This window comes from Bos javanicus, chromosome 26 (genome assembly GCF_032452875.1).
Source record: "Bos javanicus breed banteng chromosome 26, ARS-OSU_banteng_1.0, whole genome shotgun sequence".
NCBI lineage: Eukaryota > Metazoa > Chordata > Mammalia > Artiodactyla > Bovidae > Bos > Bos javanicus.
The window spans coordinates 36,868,922-36,883,612 of record NC_083893.1 but is presented as its reverse complement, the minus strand read 5'-3'; the positions used below and the strand labels follow the sequence as shown (position 1 = coordinate 36,883,612).

Below are 14,691 nucleotides of genomic sequence, written 5' to 3'. Positions count from 1 at the left end.
AGGGCAGGAACACGGCCCTTCCCCCGCCCAGGAGCCACGCCAGACCGCCGCACTCAGAGGACTGTTTGTTAATAGTCCAATTAGATAATTGCCATCTTTCACTCCTTTTGCTCCGTATTTCCCATAAAGGAATGAATGGGGAGAGCGGCGTGGAGAGGGCTTCTGCCCCGGCAAGGTGACGAGAAGGGCTGGAGCATGCTCCTTGCACAAGGCCATGCGCTTGAATTGAATCATTGTGGCCTAATCAATGCTCTTATTGGATTACTGGCTGTTGCTTTTCTCAAAGATATTGTAGCAGAGACAATGAAATAGCTAGGGGAAAACTTTTTTTTTTTTTTTTGAAGCAGATCTCACAGTTGAGATTTTCGCGGCTCTCTCTCCCTCTCCCCCTCTCTCTCTCCTGCTGGACTCTGAGTACAAAGCTGCCCTTTGAATGGGCTGCCTCAGGGCTGTTGGAGGTGCAGGCCTGAAAAAATCCGACTGGAACTAAATGAAGAGAGGTGGCAGTTTAAGATGGCTGTCAGCGTCGAGGTGTGTTAAGGAGTTGTTTGGGAGGAAAGCTTGGCTTTTTAGAGTGTGGGGGAGATACTTTTGGGGAAAACTTTTTCTTCTTCCCCCTTCTTTTTTTTCCCCCTCCTAGAGGCGACTGCTTTCTTCTGCTGAGGGTGTGTAAGGGGTTTTGTTTCTCCTCCCCCCACCCCCACCCCCAATTCAGCTCTATCTGTCGAGTGTGGAGAAAGCCCCTCTAGCCCGTATGTGAGCAGGAGGGTCAAAGGCAAAGGGAAAGTTAATAATGCCCGCTAATGGTACTAACAATTCAGGATGAATCTTGTCAAAAGTTTTTCTGGAAGTATGGGTCTTTGATTGTGTGTTTCCTGAAAGCAAGACCAATCATTTCCGTTTATTCACTGGCTAAACCCCTACTTGATTGGGGACAAGGACAGAAACCATCCATTACGATCTGATATATTATCCAAACAATTTAGTGTATTCATGAGGTAACCGAAACGTGGGGGCTGCGAAATTACCCGTAATCAATTGCAACAGCGAGTGCGCGTCCCCCCCCCGGGTGTCGGACAACTGCAACTCCGCGTCTCAGTAATAGGCGGGAGCCACAGCAATTCGGAGTTGCGCTGCTCGCTACCTGATCGCCAAGCTGGGGACACTGGACGTGCTCAGAAGACGCGGGCGCTGACGAGGCGGCCTCGCCGCTGCTCCGCCGGGATCCTGGACCAGACTCGCCGCCTCTCGGCGAGCGCGCCACTCGGCGGTCGCCGCTGACCCGCCCGCGGCCGCCCCGCGGGGACATTCATTCGTGCCGCTTGCCTCTCTCCGGGCCGGGCGTAAGGGCTGTATTGTAGGGGTTTTGTCCCCCCTCTATTTTTTTTTCCTCGCCTTTTTTTTTTGTTGTTGTTGTTGTTGCTCGTGCCTCTCCTATGTTCGGGAAACCAGACAAAATGGACGTTCGGTGCCACTCGGACACAGAGGCCGCCCGGGTCTCCAAGAACGCGCACAAGGAGAGCCGGGAGAGCAAGGGCGCGGAGGGGAACCTCCCCTCCGCCTTCCTCAAGGAGCCACAGGGCGCCTTCTCTGCGTCGGGCGCCCCGGAAGATTGTAACAAAAGTAAAGGCAATTCAGCAGCCGACCCGGATTACTGCCGCCGGATCCTGGTCCGAGGTAGGAACGGGGCAGGGCTGCTGTGGGGGGCGTTCTTTAGGGGCGACTCCGAGACCCGAGAGGCACGCCGCCGCCTACCCTACCCGGCGGGGTGGGTCTGCCGCCCGGGACTTAGGTGAAAGTTGCTGGCCCTCCCCGGGCAGGGGTCCCGCCCGCCGCTAGGGACTCCCACCTGGGACGCACGCTCTCCAGGAGCCTCGATCCCTCCAAGCCTCGAGGGGCCCCGCCGGCTGGGCTGCTGGGGGAGAGCCGAGGGACTGGGCGGTAGGGCCCAGGTTCCAGGCTGCGGCCTCCGACCCGGGAAGGCAGCAGGAAACTCTGAAGGACGTGTTTGCGTCCGGCGGATCCGAGGAACTGCGGGGAGCCTGCTTGGGGGCTCCCGCGCCCTGCGAGTCGAGCGCACCCAAGGGGACGCGGGCGCTGGAGAAGAGCCGAGGACCGCCAGCAACTGCCCGGCCAGTTGGCGCTCTGGGCCAAGGGGGCCAGGCGCCGTGCTCCAGGCTGGCCGCCGCCGCCGCTGGGAGAAGCAGCCAGGCGGGCTTGCCGGGCCGCGGATGCCGTTTCAGTGCTGGGCTCGACCCCGCTCTGCTGCGCAGGGTGCGCTCGGCTCCGGTGGTGGCGGTGCGGAGGACCGTCTCCGGCCCCAGCCGGGCGCCGCCTCCACCAACCGATCGCCAGGCCCTGCAGGCTCCCACTCGGTCCCTCCTCCTTCCGCCGCCTGGCTTCGGGAGGGAAGGAGACCCCGGGATGGGGGTGGGGACCGCTGTAGCACGGTCTCGGTCAGCCTGCTCTAGAGCTGGGGCTGGCAGGACCTGGGCGGGTCAGTGCGGGGACCCTCAAACTACAGCGGATCCTGTCCATGCAGCCGAGGCTCCCAGGCTAAAAGGAACGTCAGCCCACTTATTTTTTCTCCCCTGTCCGGAGGGCTCTACAAAGGCCAACAGCGATTCCCCCTCCCATCAGCTATGTGGAGTTAGTCCCCTCACCCCCCAAACACACATAGGGTCCTTGTTTCCCGGCTGTGGCTGCACCCCCACCACTCCCACCACCCCCACCATCCACCTCCCGACTGTTGTTCAGAAGCCAGCTCCGGCTTGGGGAGGTGGAGGAAAGCAGGAGGATGGGTTCTGATGCTTGACATCTCCCCTTCCCCAGATGCCAAGGGGTCCATCCGAGAGATCATCCTCCCCAAAGGCCTGGACCTGGATAGGCCCAAGAGGACACGCACGTCCTTCACCGCCGAGCAGCTCTACCGCCTGGAGATGGAGTTCCAGCGCTGCCAGTACGTGGTGGGCCGAGAGAGAACGGAGCTCGCACGGCAGCTCAACCTCTCCGAGACGCAGGTACTGAGAGATCAGGCCGCACACAGCTCTCTGCATCAGCCTCCCTCCCCATCAGCCCCAGCCAGCTCTAGAAGCTCTTCCTGACCACCTAGCTTGACTCTGGACCAAGCCTCCCACGGTGGGGCAGAGGAATTGGGGAGGATGGAAAAGAAGGGTTGAAGGCTTTCTCCCTTTGCTAAGCCATCCCTTTCCCCCTACACCCCACATCTTCCAGGGCCCATGTCTGCCCACCTTGGCCTAGCTCAGGAGGACCCCAAACCCTGTCTTTTTGGTTTCTTTTTAGACCCTAGTCGTGAGAATTCCCTGCTTGCCTCTCCTCGTGGAGGAACCTATGTTTGCCCCTGTTTTGGCCACCCTATTTTGGCCAGATTTCCTGGCACCACCCTCTCTGGAGATGGTAACCTTCCCTAGCACCCAGGCTCATTCAGCAAGAATGGCTCTAGGACCAAAGACCCCTGTTTCAGAACTGTGGGTGACAACCAGGGATTAAAAAGGTGCACATTCTGGAGATCTGCTTTTGCCTACCAGGCTGCCCTGATCCTTAATGCTTTTGCTGGCCTTGAACTGGACTCAGCCCCATTACCAGCCCCAAGCATCCACTCTGGGCACCTTCAGTGCCAGTGATGGGTGAGGTATGAGATAGGAAACAAATCTGGGCCCTTGGGAGCCAGCACTGACAATTGTGCTTTAGGTCTTCTCCTTTACTCAAAATCCATATTCTACTGGGACTTTGGGCCCAAGAGATCTTTGGGGCCCAAGAGCTTTGCCTTGTGGAGGTCATTTAGGACCTGCCCAGGGCATGGCTTCAGCTTGGCCTAGAGGTCTTTGGGCCCAAGAGCTTTGCCTTGTGGAGGTCATTTAGGACCTGCCCAGGGCATGGCTTCAGCTTGGCCTAGAGGTCTTTGGAGCCCAAGAGCTTTGCCTTGTGGAGGTCATTTAGGACCTGCCCAGGGCATGGCTTCAGCTTGGCCTAGAGGTCTTTGGGGCCCAAGAGCTTTGCCTTGTGGAGGTCATTTAGGACCTGCCCAGGGCATGGCTTCAGCTTGGCCTAGGTAAGGCATATTTCTTTCTGAGGACCAGTCCCTTTTACTGTGTCCAGCTCTGAAACAGATGGGGAGCATTTTAGATATAGGATCCGGGCAGAGCTGAGACCCAAGGGGAGAGCATACTGGATATCCATTTTGAGTTTGAGTTGGCATGTAGCTTTACCCCTACTCTTTCTGCTACCATCCTCTTAGTTTACAAAATCTGGACAGAATAACCTTTCCCTAGAGCTGCCAAATGCCATTCTGGGCCACCAGTTAGGCCTGAAGAGGGACAGAGTGAGATGTGGAAGTAAGAGTGGAGATTGATGGAGAGTACTTAGTCTACCCCAGCCTCCTGACTTCCTCCCATGACTCCAAAGTCCATGACGGACAGCAGCAGAGTTAGGTTATAAATTAAGGACATCACTCAGACCCTCCAGTCCAGCAGCTGGTGAGGAGATGGAGAAAGTTTGGCTTATGAAATGCATCCTGCACAGATTCTGTGTAGACATCTTCCCTGCTTGCTGTTAGTTGATAGTCCATCTGACCCTAAAAAGCAAGAAATAGTCTTTTGTAGCCTTCAACAGAATTAGTGCTTCTGGGGCTAAATTCGAGCCGGTTATGGCCAGGGGTTTGGGTCCTGAAAGGCAGAGCAATACTCCTTCCCATTCACGCTCACTTCCTACTTCCCTTTAGGCCTTACACCTTCTCCTGGAAAAACGGGCCTTTACGCAGCGATGATCCACAGTCCCCCTGCGAGTAGTGCGGTGGCCCAGTGAAGTAATTTCTGATCTTCCCAGTTAGGGTCATGGGCATTTTTATTTCTTTGTTGTTTGTAACCGGGGTCGGGCTAGGCCTGCTTCCGTGACCCACCCGGAAGCGCAGCCTATGGGAGCTGTGTTTCCCTCTTGGCGGCCCTTGTCCCCCCAGCCCCCCGACTCCCGCCGCCCTTGCCCCGCTGCTCCCGGGCCCGACTTCCCCGGCTCCAGCTTGGGGTTGGGATCGGGGGTTTGGCTGGAGTTGGGGGAAGCCCCCCCTCCCCGGAGCCCTTGTGCCCCGGGAGCTTGCTCCCCTTGACGCTCGTTTCCCTCTCTCCCACCCTCCCCGGGGCCGGCGCGCAGGTGAAGGTCTGGTTCCAGAACCGGCGCACGAAGCAGAAGAAGGACCAGGGCAAAGACTCGGAGCTGCGCTCGGTGGTGTCAGAGACCGCGGCCACGTGCAGCGTGCTCCGGCTGCTGGAGCAGGGCCGCCTGCTGTCGCCGCCAGGCCTGCCAGCGCTCCTGCCGCCCTGCGCCACAGGCGCGCTCGGCTCCGCGCTCCGCGGGCCCAGTCTGCCGGCCCTGGGCACGGGCGCCGCCGCGGGCTCGGCCGCCGCCGCAGCCGCCGCCGCCCCGGGTCCTGTCGGCGCCGCATCCCCGCACCCGCCAGCCGTGGGCGGCGCTCCGGGCCCGGGGCCCACCGGGCCCGGGGGACTGCACGCGGGCGCACCGGCCGCCGGCCACGGCCTCTTCAGCCTGCCCGTGCCCTCGCTGCTCGGCTCCGTCGCCAGCCGTCTTTCCTCCGCCCCGTTGACAATGGCCGGTTCGCTGGCCGGGAATTTACAAGAACTCTCCGCCCGATACCTGAGCTCCTCGGCCTTCGAACCTTACTCCCGGACCAACAATAAAGAAGGGGCGGAGAAAAAAGCGCTGGACTGATTTGAAGTGTTTCCCTGTATTTATATTTATAGTATCTATTGTGGTGATATTTATGGACTCACGCGCATTAGACGCCGGGGCTCCTGAGCTGGGCACCCGGCTCCCAAGAGGCCTCTGACAGCTCTCCTTCCGCATCAGTTTCTGCCATTTGGGCTACTCTCCCCCCCTCCGCCCCCTCCTCTGTGTCGTCCCACACCCACCCTCCGGCGCCAACTTCCTTCTGCATCCAGGAGAATCCAAAGAATTGCGGGGGGGTGGGGGGGCGGAAACCAACCTGATGCCCCAACCAGTGCCTGGCCCTGGAGGGAAAGACTGGTTCTAAGTCCAAAGCACAGGACATCTGCTTTAGATTGAGCCGCTGCTGCCGTTCATTATGCTTATGAATATTTGAAAAAGGGAAGCTGCACGCAGACCCCAGCTGAAAAGGCTGACAGGTTTCGTTAGACCAAAAAGGAGGAGGCTCCTTCCTCTCGCCAGAGAAACCAGGGCTTTTGGAAGCCGCTGGACCCCACTTTGCGGACATCTCGGGAGAGCCGGCGCACACTCAGCTTCCTGGCTGGACAAATCGTGCCGAATCTTCTCCCCTTTTAGAAAAACTCCCATCACCACCAACCCCGATCCCAGGAGACAATAAACCAAACATCATGATAGGCGACTGTGGTACTACGTTTGATCTAATCAGCAATAAAAGGAGAGTAATTACCATACAGAACCGAGTGGAGTGGAAGCAGTTTTTAAAAAACTCATAACGATGGAGTTAGGAAGCGGTAAGAAAATTCAGGATAGAAAATGCATCCAGGGCAATGCAAAATTAAAGATTCGGGTGTTACGACTTTAAACAGGAATTGAAAAGGGAAAAAAGCAAAAGAAATGCCTATGCCGCGAATGATAGAAAATTCAGGATCTTCTCCGAGGCTGCTGCGGGAGATAACCGACGGCATCACGCTCCTCCGGGAGAGAGTAGGGCAGCTCCCGGCCGCTCCTCCCCACCGTCTCCCGGATCCGTGGCTCCGGGCAGCATTGCTAGGTTTGGAAACAAATCAGTGCCCATCCCTCTCCCCCACCCCCCGGATTCACAAAACCCTTCAGCACTCTGGAAACGTCCGAATGGCAGCCGCGGACAGGGCGACCCGGCCTCCTCTGTCGGTAGTCTCCGTATCCGGATCAGTTCCCTGCGTGGTTAGGAAAAGCATCCTTTCCCACCTCCTTCCCTATAAAACAACAACAGAAACAGAGTTTCCACGGTTCCAAGTGAGAAACCCAGACCTCCACTCGGTCGCGGCCTCACCCCTTCCCCCGCAACGACGCCCATCCCCATGGCCACGGCCACGCATATTCTGACCAAAACCACAGACCCAGACGGCGGGTGCTGCAGCGTTTAAGAATGTATTCGTCCATCGGAAGCGAGCGCAGAGCATTTTAAAAAATAGTAATTTTATTGTAAATTATTTACGTCGGAAGCTTTCCCCCGTTTTCCTTTTTTCTTTCTTTCTTTTTTTTTTTCCTTTTTCTTTCTTTCTTTTTTTTTTTTTAGGCAAATAGTGAATAAAATAATGAACGATTCACACGCGGGTAGGTGTTACTGAATCCTGACTACTAACTGTTTTGAATGTTTTGGATATTTGGATGTTTTGTATTTATGTGGTGAGAGTGAAATATATATATCTATGATGATAAATGAGGTGTATTTTTGTCTTGTATTTGAAGGATTAAAAAAAAAAAAGAAGAAGAGAAAAGACTCAGCAAGTGATAAGTCTGAGGCAGAGGGTGGCTGCCCCGCGGGTGCCGGGCCCTACAGCTGGTACCCTGAGCGCCTGGGACAAGGTTTTCAGACAGAGGAGCCTGCCACGATGTTCGGCTTCCATGAGGGTCTCACTCTCCAGCCCTCTGTCCCAATTGTATCCAACCTTCAGTCCCTCTCTCCTCCGTCTCCCACTTTGATGTTTCCAGGTTTATTTAGGAATTTGTCTCTGGACACCCTGGAGTTCCTGCCTAATGAAAACGCTTCCAGCTTCTAGAGTTTTCCAGCCGCATCTCCCTGGCAGCAGTATGTTGGATTTGTGCAATCACAGGGTCCCGAAGAGGAAAGATTTGCCTTTCTTCTGACTGTCAAGAAGTCGCTTGGCGGTAAAAGAGAAACTTTGAAGGAGCAAGAGAATAAAATAGATATTAATTCTTACAGAGATCTCTCCACCGCCCCCACCCTCACCCCATCCCACTACACTAACACAATGGTGACCCATGTAGATTTTGCAGTCAGAAATCTGGGAGAGCTAGGAGGCCTGGGGATGGTACCCTGGGACACACTCTCCTAACCCTAGCCCTCTCTTCATATGGCGTCAGAACCTCTGGGGGGCGGGGGCGGGGGTCACAGTTCTCTTGGGGAAATTGCCCAAGTGAGGCCCCTCGGGCCACCGTGAGTGTACTGCACCTAAACCTCAAGTCTGAGGCATCCGAAATGAGGCGGCGGCACAGGGCGGGGCGGTGGAGTTCCTGAGCTGAGTGTGAGTTGCTCTCTATGCTTTGGACCCTCGCTGTGAGCTCACGGTATTTTTTTTTTTTTTCCCGGGGCTCAGAGCAGCCGCAAACCCTAGACTTTTGTTTCTGAGTCGCTACACACCCCTCAGCTTTGCTACCTGTTTTTCCCTCCCTGTCCTTTCTTCCTACCCTCTTTTCCCTCCTCCCTGATTTGTATCTTTGTCTTTCCCTCTAAGGACTTCTCTCCTCTGGTGGGCTCTGTCTCCACCCTCTTGTTTCTGCCCTGTTCCATCCCTTCTCCAGACTGTCTCTCTCCCTTCTTCCACTCAGTCTCCATCTGGAGATTTCTACTGTCCCCAGTCTCTCCCTCTCCCTCTCTCTTTCTCCCTGCTTTCTGATTCCTCTGTCTGCCCGGGTGGCCCCCAGGCCAATGCGTGGGTGGTTCTGGCTGAAGTTTCATGGCTGGTGGCCGGGGGGAGAAAGGGGGGGGGGCTGCAAGGGGGAAAAAGGGAGTGAGAGGTGGCATAATTTTATAGAACAAAGGAAAGTACAAAAATTCCAGCTTCAGGGCCCCCAAGAAGCTCAGCCCCCTGCCCCAGGAGCCTCAGCTTGGGGAGTCATCAAGAATATCCCTTACCAGCTCCCTGGCCTTTCTCCTTTTGCTTTGTATCCCTAAAAGTAGAAAGAACCAGTTACCCGAATCTCTTCTCTGCTCTCACCTCCCTTCCCCTCCCTGGCTTTGGGAGAGCTGCTGAGCATTTCGCCTGGCACTTGGAGCAAAGTTGTTCTTAGACTCTTCTGCACGGAATAAGAACTACAATTTTAATTAAAAAATATTTATAGAAAATTGATTTCATTTTAATGTCTGCCCTGTCTCCTCTCCTTCCCCAAGGGCCTCCAGCCAGTTGCTTTGGTCCTCGGAATCCTCCAGTGAAGCCTCTGGCCCCCAACTAGTGACTCATAGGCCAAGGAGGAGGCAGGTGGCTTCTGGGACAACAGCTGGCCCTTTTTGGGGAGAAGGTGGAAGGGTTCTGGGGTCAAGGAGAACAGCTGGAGGTGGGCGTGCGGAAAGGAATCTCATGCCCAGGCCTGCACAAAGCCATAATCCAAGGTAGCTCAGAGCAGAGAAGAAAAAGGGAAAACGTCTCACCAAACTCCTGTGAGTTTGGTGGTCAGGTGTGGCAAAGATGAGGGAAGTCACTTCAGGAGCTGAACCAGACATGATCACATCCATGCTTGCAGTGGGCCTAACTCTGAGCCAGAATCAATTTGTAATGAGCATCATTTAGCAATTCTTTATACAAAACAGCCTTTGCATATACTACCTCTATTTCTCCTTACTTCCAGAGGTCTAGCCTAATTTTAAAGAGCCACATACAGCTGCCCCGCCCCCACCCCTGCGGGGAGCTCTCAAATGACTTGCCCAGGGCCACATAGTCAGAACCACAGGACTATAAGCTCCCCCTAGGTTCAGGGCCTTCCTCTTTCTGTTTCTTCCTCTTCTCTCCCTCCCTCTCCTGCCTTGCTACTTCCCTCACTCCCTCCTTTCCTTCATTCCCTTCTTTTATGTCCAGAACCTCTGGCTCACAGTTAATGGAACTCTTTAGCCTATTTGCATCCACGTCTGCCACCTCCTATTTCCAGGCCTCTTTCTACTACACCAGCTGCTGAGGATTAACTTGGTGCCTTCATCAAGAGATCCGAATTTCTCCCTTCTTCCTGGTTTTTTTTTTTTTTTCCTGCCAGTACCCAATTCCTTGCCTCTACTTCCCTCTGAAATGATGCCCATTACCCTCTTTACCCTACACTTTGTATCCTCCAATCTCCTGCAGTCCTGAGGTTGCATGTTTATTAAACACAATAATCCACATTTTCTGACACAAGTTTCTTGGATCACCTCATACTATTGTAATTTAACACCATTTCTACATTGGGAAATCCTTACAGATCAGAGTCTTCTCACTTAAGTAGATTTCATTTAATGAAGCAGAAGAGGAAGATGGATAGATTCTGGTGGTATCTCATATCTAAGGGTGGGGCTTACTCAGTAGTTAAGTGATAAAGAATCCACCTGCTAATGCAGGAGACGAGGGTTTCATCCTTGGATCAGGAAGATACCCTGGAGAAGGGAATGGCAACCCACTCCAGTAGTCTTGCCTGGGAAATTCCATAGACAGAGGAGCCTGGTGGGCTACACAGTCCATGGGGTCGCAAGAGTCAGATACAACTTAGCAACTCAGCAACAAGAACAAATCTAAGGGAAGGTCTTTTATTAACCTAACTGGGACCATCTTGTTGGGCTGCTCCTGTTCAGACCTGGGAGTTTGAGGAGGGCAGGAGGAGAGTCCTCCATATTTGCTGAAAGACACTCAGATGCACACCTTTCTTGATGGGACCCATAGGTGTCAGCTGGAGAGACATCAGAGCTGTGATAGGAGCAAGGCCACCAGGTCCAGAGGAACTGGCATGGAATACACATCGAAGCTGAAAACGAGCACCACGTTCTTTGGTTTATTTAGTTGATAAGAAACTTATTTTCTATCTAGAAGTATGTGTGCTTATCCTCTTAGCCTGAAAACAGAAAATAAATGTTATGCTTTATGTGGTAGTGGTGTATCCATTCTTCAAAAGAGCAGCCACTCACACACACTCCTCAGAATCTCACAAGGCTCAGGATGGTGACTTGCTGCACTAAGAGAAGGTAATGCATCTTAGTGGTTACTAGTTAAGGCTCCAGAGTCAGAGTGACATGGGTTCACATACTAGGTCCCCCACTTAGCAGCTGTGTAATCCTGGACACATTACCCAGCTGGTTGTGTTAAGCCTGTATCTACATATGTCAAATGGAGATAATACTGGTAGCTCCTCATAGAATTTTCATGAATAGTCAATTAGATAAGGCATGTAAAGCATCTGGTACAACCTAGTATCAACATTCGAATATCAACTATTTATTACAAGACTGTGCTACTGTGGTAGCTGATGGTCTGAGACTATCTCCAGGCCTCAGTTTCCCCATCTGTAGAGTGAGGGGGTTAGCCTTAAGTCCTGACTTGTAGGAAAGACTTGGAATTGTGGTTAAGCCCGTCGTAATGGAATTTACTCTCCCTGCCTTTAGAATGGACACCACATCCATCAGTAAGAACAGCATTTTTTTTTTTTTACCAAAAGTGTTAAGTTATTATTTTAATGACTTGGCAGACAGTCTTCAGCTGTCAGTTGTCAGGCAAGCCTCAGTGGTAAGTCACTTTCGGGAGTTGCCTCAGCTGAGGAGAACAGAGAACCACCTGGCCCAAGGTCATCCCCGGTGGTTGGCTTCCAATGACTGAGAGACCTGGGAACAAGCCTGCGGGTCCACGCTCCAACTTTGGATAGTTTTGAAGGGCCATCCCATCTGGTTCTGGTGAGACTTCAGTGCAGCTTGACTTTCCTCCTGTCCAATACTACCTTATTATTTTCTCTTCCTTGTTGCACTTGGAGCACTCCTAATAAACCTCCTACATGCCAGTCTCTCCACCTCTTAGGGAACCTGACTTGCATCAAATGTCATGGGAAAGAGCAGGTTGAGTGGTGGAATCGGAGAGGAAACATTGAGGACCTAGAGCACAGAGTGACTGAGGGCAGATGGTGGGTGACGAGGCAGAAATGCAGGCAGAGCCTGGCATACCATGTTAACCATATTTGGACTTGACCATTAAGGTGATAGGGAGTCACTGGAAGTTTCTCCCAAGGGGATCGTGAAATCATTGCAGGTCTGTATTTTGTTTCTTTTTAAACAGTTTTTAAAAATACAATTTTAAGTCATTTTCCATTTACAGTTATTACAAAATATTGGCTATATCCCTGTGTTGTACAATGCATCCTTGAGTCTATCTTACACACATTAGTTTGTATTGTGCCTCTCATCTCCTCCCCTCTTCTCCCATATTGTCCCCACCCTCCAAGACCACCAGTTTGTTTTCTGTATCTGTGAGTTGCAGGTCTATATTTTGAAAGATGTTTTGGCAGTTGAGGGGATGATATGGAAACAGGAGCACAAGGATTCTTGAGCCAGAGCTCAGTCGGTGAGTTCACAGCAAGAGGGACAAGAGAGGACGACGGTGGTGACCGGGCGGTGGCAGCATCAGTTGGTGAAGTAGCAGCACAAATGGAGAAGAGAGGATGGGTTCAAGGTATTTCCTGAGTTTAAATCAACAGATCCTAGTAATCAAATGGAGGTCACGGGGTGGTGGCATTCATTCCAAGATTGGCTCAAGGGGAACTTTGAAATTACTTTCTTTGAGTCATGGAAGGAATGAGATGCGTGAACCCCAGAAGGGTTTGAGCCCCCAAGGCTTTGGTGGCAGCAGCAAGTTCTGGTGGAAGCCCCGGACCCGGCGGTGGGAAGGTCAAAGGGCAGGAAGATCACGGAGCATGCGCCCTCTGCACAAACCCGGCGTGCACACTAGGCGCTGCTTCTCCCCAGAGGCAGGAGGGTTGGAAGGATTATCGGGGTGAGTGGGCTTCTAGTCGCCTATGCCAAGACCCCCGCCCCTCACCCCTTTCCCCTCCCGAGGGGCATAGTATGCACTCACTTGAGGTGCCAGATGCCAAGGAAGTGGAGAGTTGACCTCCTGCCTTGACCTAGTCTGAACCTGACCGTGGCGCCCTGTTGCCAGTCTGCACAGGAATAAGCAATGGAAACACCTTCCCTGAAGGTCGGTCTCTGAAGAGGTAAGCAGTGACCAGGTCTGTGGAGCACCATCGGCATGAGGAGGTGTGGCCTCCAAGCCTGAAGCCCCTTGTCCCCACCTGACTGCTCAGCTCATGAAAGAGGAGCGTGAGGCAGGCCCAATGCTACCTCTCCAGTCTCCAGACCAGCGCTCTGGGCAGCAACACAAGCTGGACCCCAGTCATGGACTCACTTATCTCTTGGAAGAAGAGAAACAGGGATGCAGAGTTTGCTAAAATGCCCAATAGTAAGTGCCTGGGTTTTGCTTTGTTTCCCTTTTCTTTCATTTGTTAGTAAGACTCAGTTCAGTTCAGTCCCTCAGTTGCGTCCGACTTTTTGCGACCCCATAAATTGGAGCACGCCAGGCCTCCCTGTCCATCACCAACTCCTGGAGTTCACTCAAACTTACTTCAATCGAGTCGGTGATGCCATCTAGCCATCTCATCCTCTGTCGTCCCCTTGTCCTCCTGCCCCCAACCCCTCCCAGCATCAGAGTCTTTTCCAATGAGTCAACCCTTTGCATGAGGTGGCCAAAGTACTGGAGTTTCAGCTTTAGCATCATTCCTTCCAAAGAACACTCAGGACTGATCTCCTTTAGAATGGACTGGTTGGATCTCCTTGCAGTCCAAGGGACTCTCAAGAATCTTCTCCAACACCACAGTTCAAAACCATCTGCCATCTATTAAATAGGATGTGAGAGTTGGACTATAAAGAAAGCTGAGCACAAAAAAATTGATACTTTTGAACTGTGGTGTTGGAGAAGACTCTTGAGAGTCCCTTGGACTGCAAGGAGATCCAACCAGTCCATCCTAAAAGAAATCAATCCTGAATATTCACTGGAAGGACTGTTGATGAAGTTGAAACTCCAATACTTTGGCCACCTGATGCGAAGAACCAACTCATTGGAAAAGACCCTGATCCTGGAAAGATTGAAGGCGGGAGGAGAAGGGGATGACAGAGGATGAGATGGTTGGATGGCATCACCAATGCAATGGACATGAGTTTGAGTAAGCTCCAGGAGTTGGTGATGGACAGGGAAGCCTGGTGTGCTGCAGTCCATGGAGTCACAAAGAGCTGGACATGACTGAGTGACTGAACTGAAACTGAATTAGATAGGTGGTCAGTAGGGAAGTTCATCTAGCCCATTGTACTTAGGTTCAGACTTTCCATTCCAAGGAAGAGCTAAATGCAAGTTAAATGTTTCTGTCCCAGTTGTCAGTTGATGCTCTGGGCTTGGAAGAGCAAGCCCAGAGAGGTGAGAGGGCGTTTATTCTTAGGTTAGGTTGAGCAGAGAGCTTGTCAGGAAGGACTGTAGGATTCTGAGATGATCAGGAAGGTGTTTCAGGCCTTTGCAAAGGCAGCTCAGGGAGAAACTGGAGAAGGGAGGGAATAAAATGAAACAGAATGAAAGGAGGTGTCAGGGACATACACTGAGTAGAGGTGAAAGATGAGGCTGGAAAAGTAGCTCCATCAAGAAAGGTCTTGAATACCAAGCTAAAGGTCTTTATTCTGTAGGCAAGAGGGTTTTGGTAAGCACCATGAGTAGAAAACTGGATCAGGCAGGTGCAGAGAGAGGAGAAATATTAGTGAATCTTGAAGTTAGGTATTGAGATCCGAAATTAGGTTGCAGGTGGGGAGAATGAAAAGTAGGTAGGAGCTAATGTTTTTTATCTTATCAGCGATGGAGGCTAGGTGTAAGCCAATACATTGATACCAAAACTCCTAAACAAAAGCATTATTTCATTTTAAGATTCTTTTCC

The 14,691-nt window shown here is 52.6% G+C and overlaps 1 protein-coding gene across 1 annotated transcript; it reads left to right on the top strand.

The window, feature by feature from the left end:
• Positions 1 to 1,407: 1,407 nt before the first annotated feature.
• On the top strand, positions 1,408 to 7,528 carry VAX1 (ventral anterior homeobox 1). The gene is made up of 3 exons (XM_061403610.1): positions 1,408 to 1,677; positions 2,833 to 3,020; positions 5,167 to 7,528. The coding sequence occupies exons 1-3, from the start codon at positions 1,437 to 1,439 to the stop codon at positions 5,740 to 5,742; spliced, it is 1,005 nt and encodes a 334-aa protein (XP_061259594.1). The 5' UTR covers positions 1,408 to 1,436; the 3' UTR covers positions 5,743 to 7,528.
• The last annotated feature ends 7,163 nt before the right edge of the window (positions 7,529 to 14,691 follow it).

What these genes read in the sequence shown, in the direction of transcription:
- VAX1 (XM_061403610.1), top strand. Translation starts at nt 1,437, where the DNA reads ATGTTCGGGAAACCAGACAAAATGGACGTTCGGTGCCACTCGGACACA. An exon ending in CCGCCGGATCCTGGTCCGAG is followed by an intron (nt 1,678 to 2,832) that starts GTAGGAACGGGG and finishes CCCCTTCCCCAG; the next exon opens with ATGCCAAGGGGTCCATCCGA. An exon ending in TCAACCTCTCCGAGACGCAG is followed by an intron (nt 3,021 to 5,166) that starts GTACTGAGAGAT and finishes GCCGGCGCGCAG; the next exon opens with GTGAAGGTCTGGTTCCAGAA.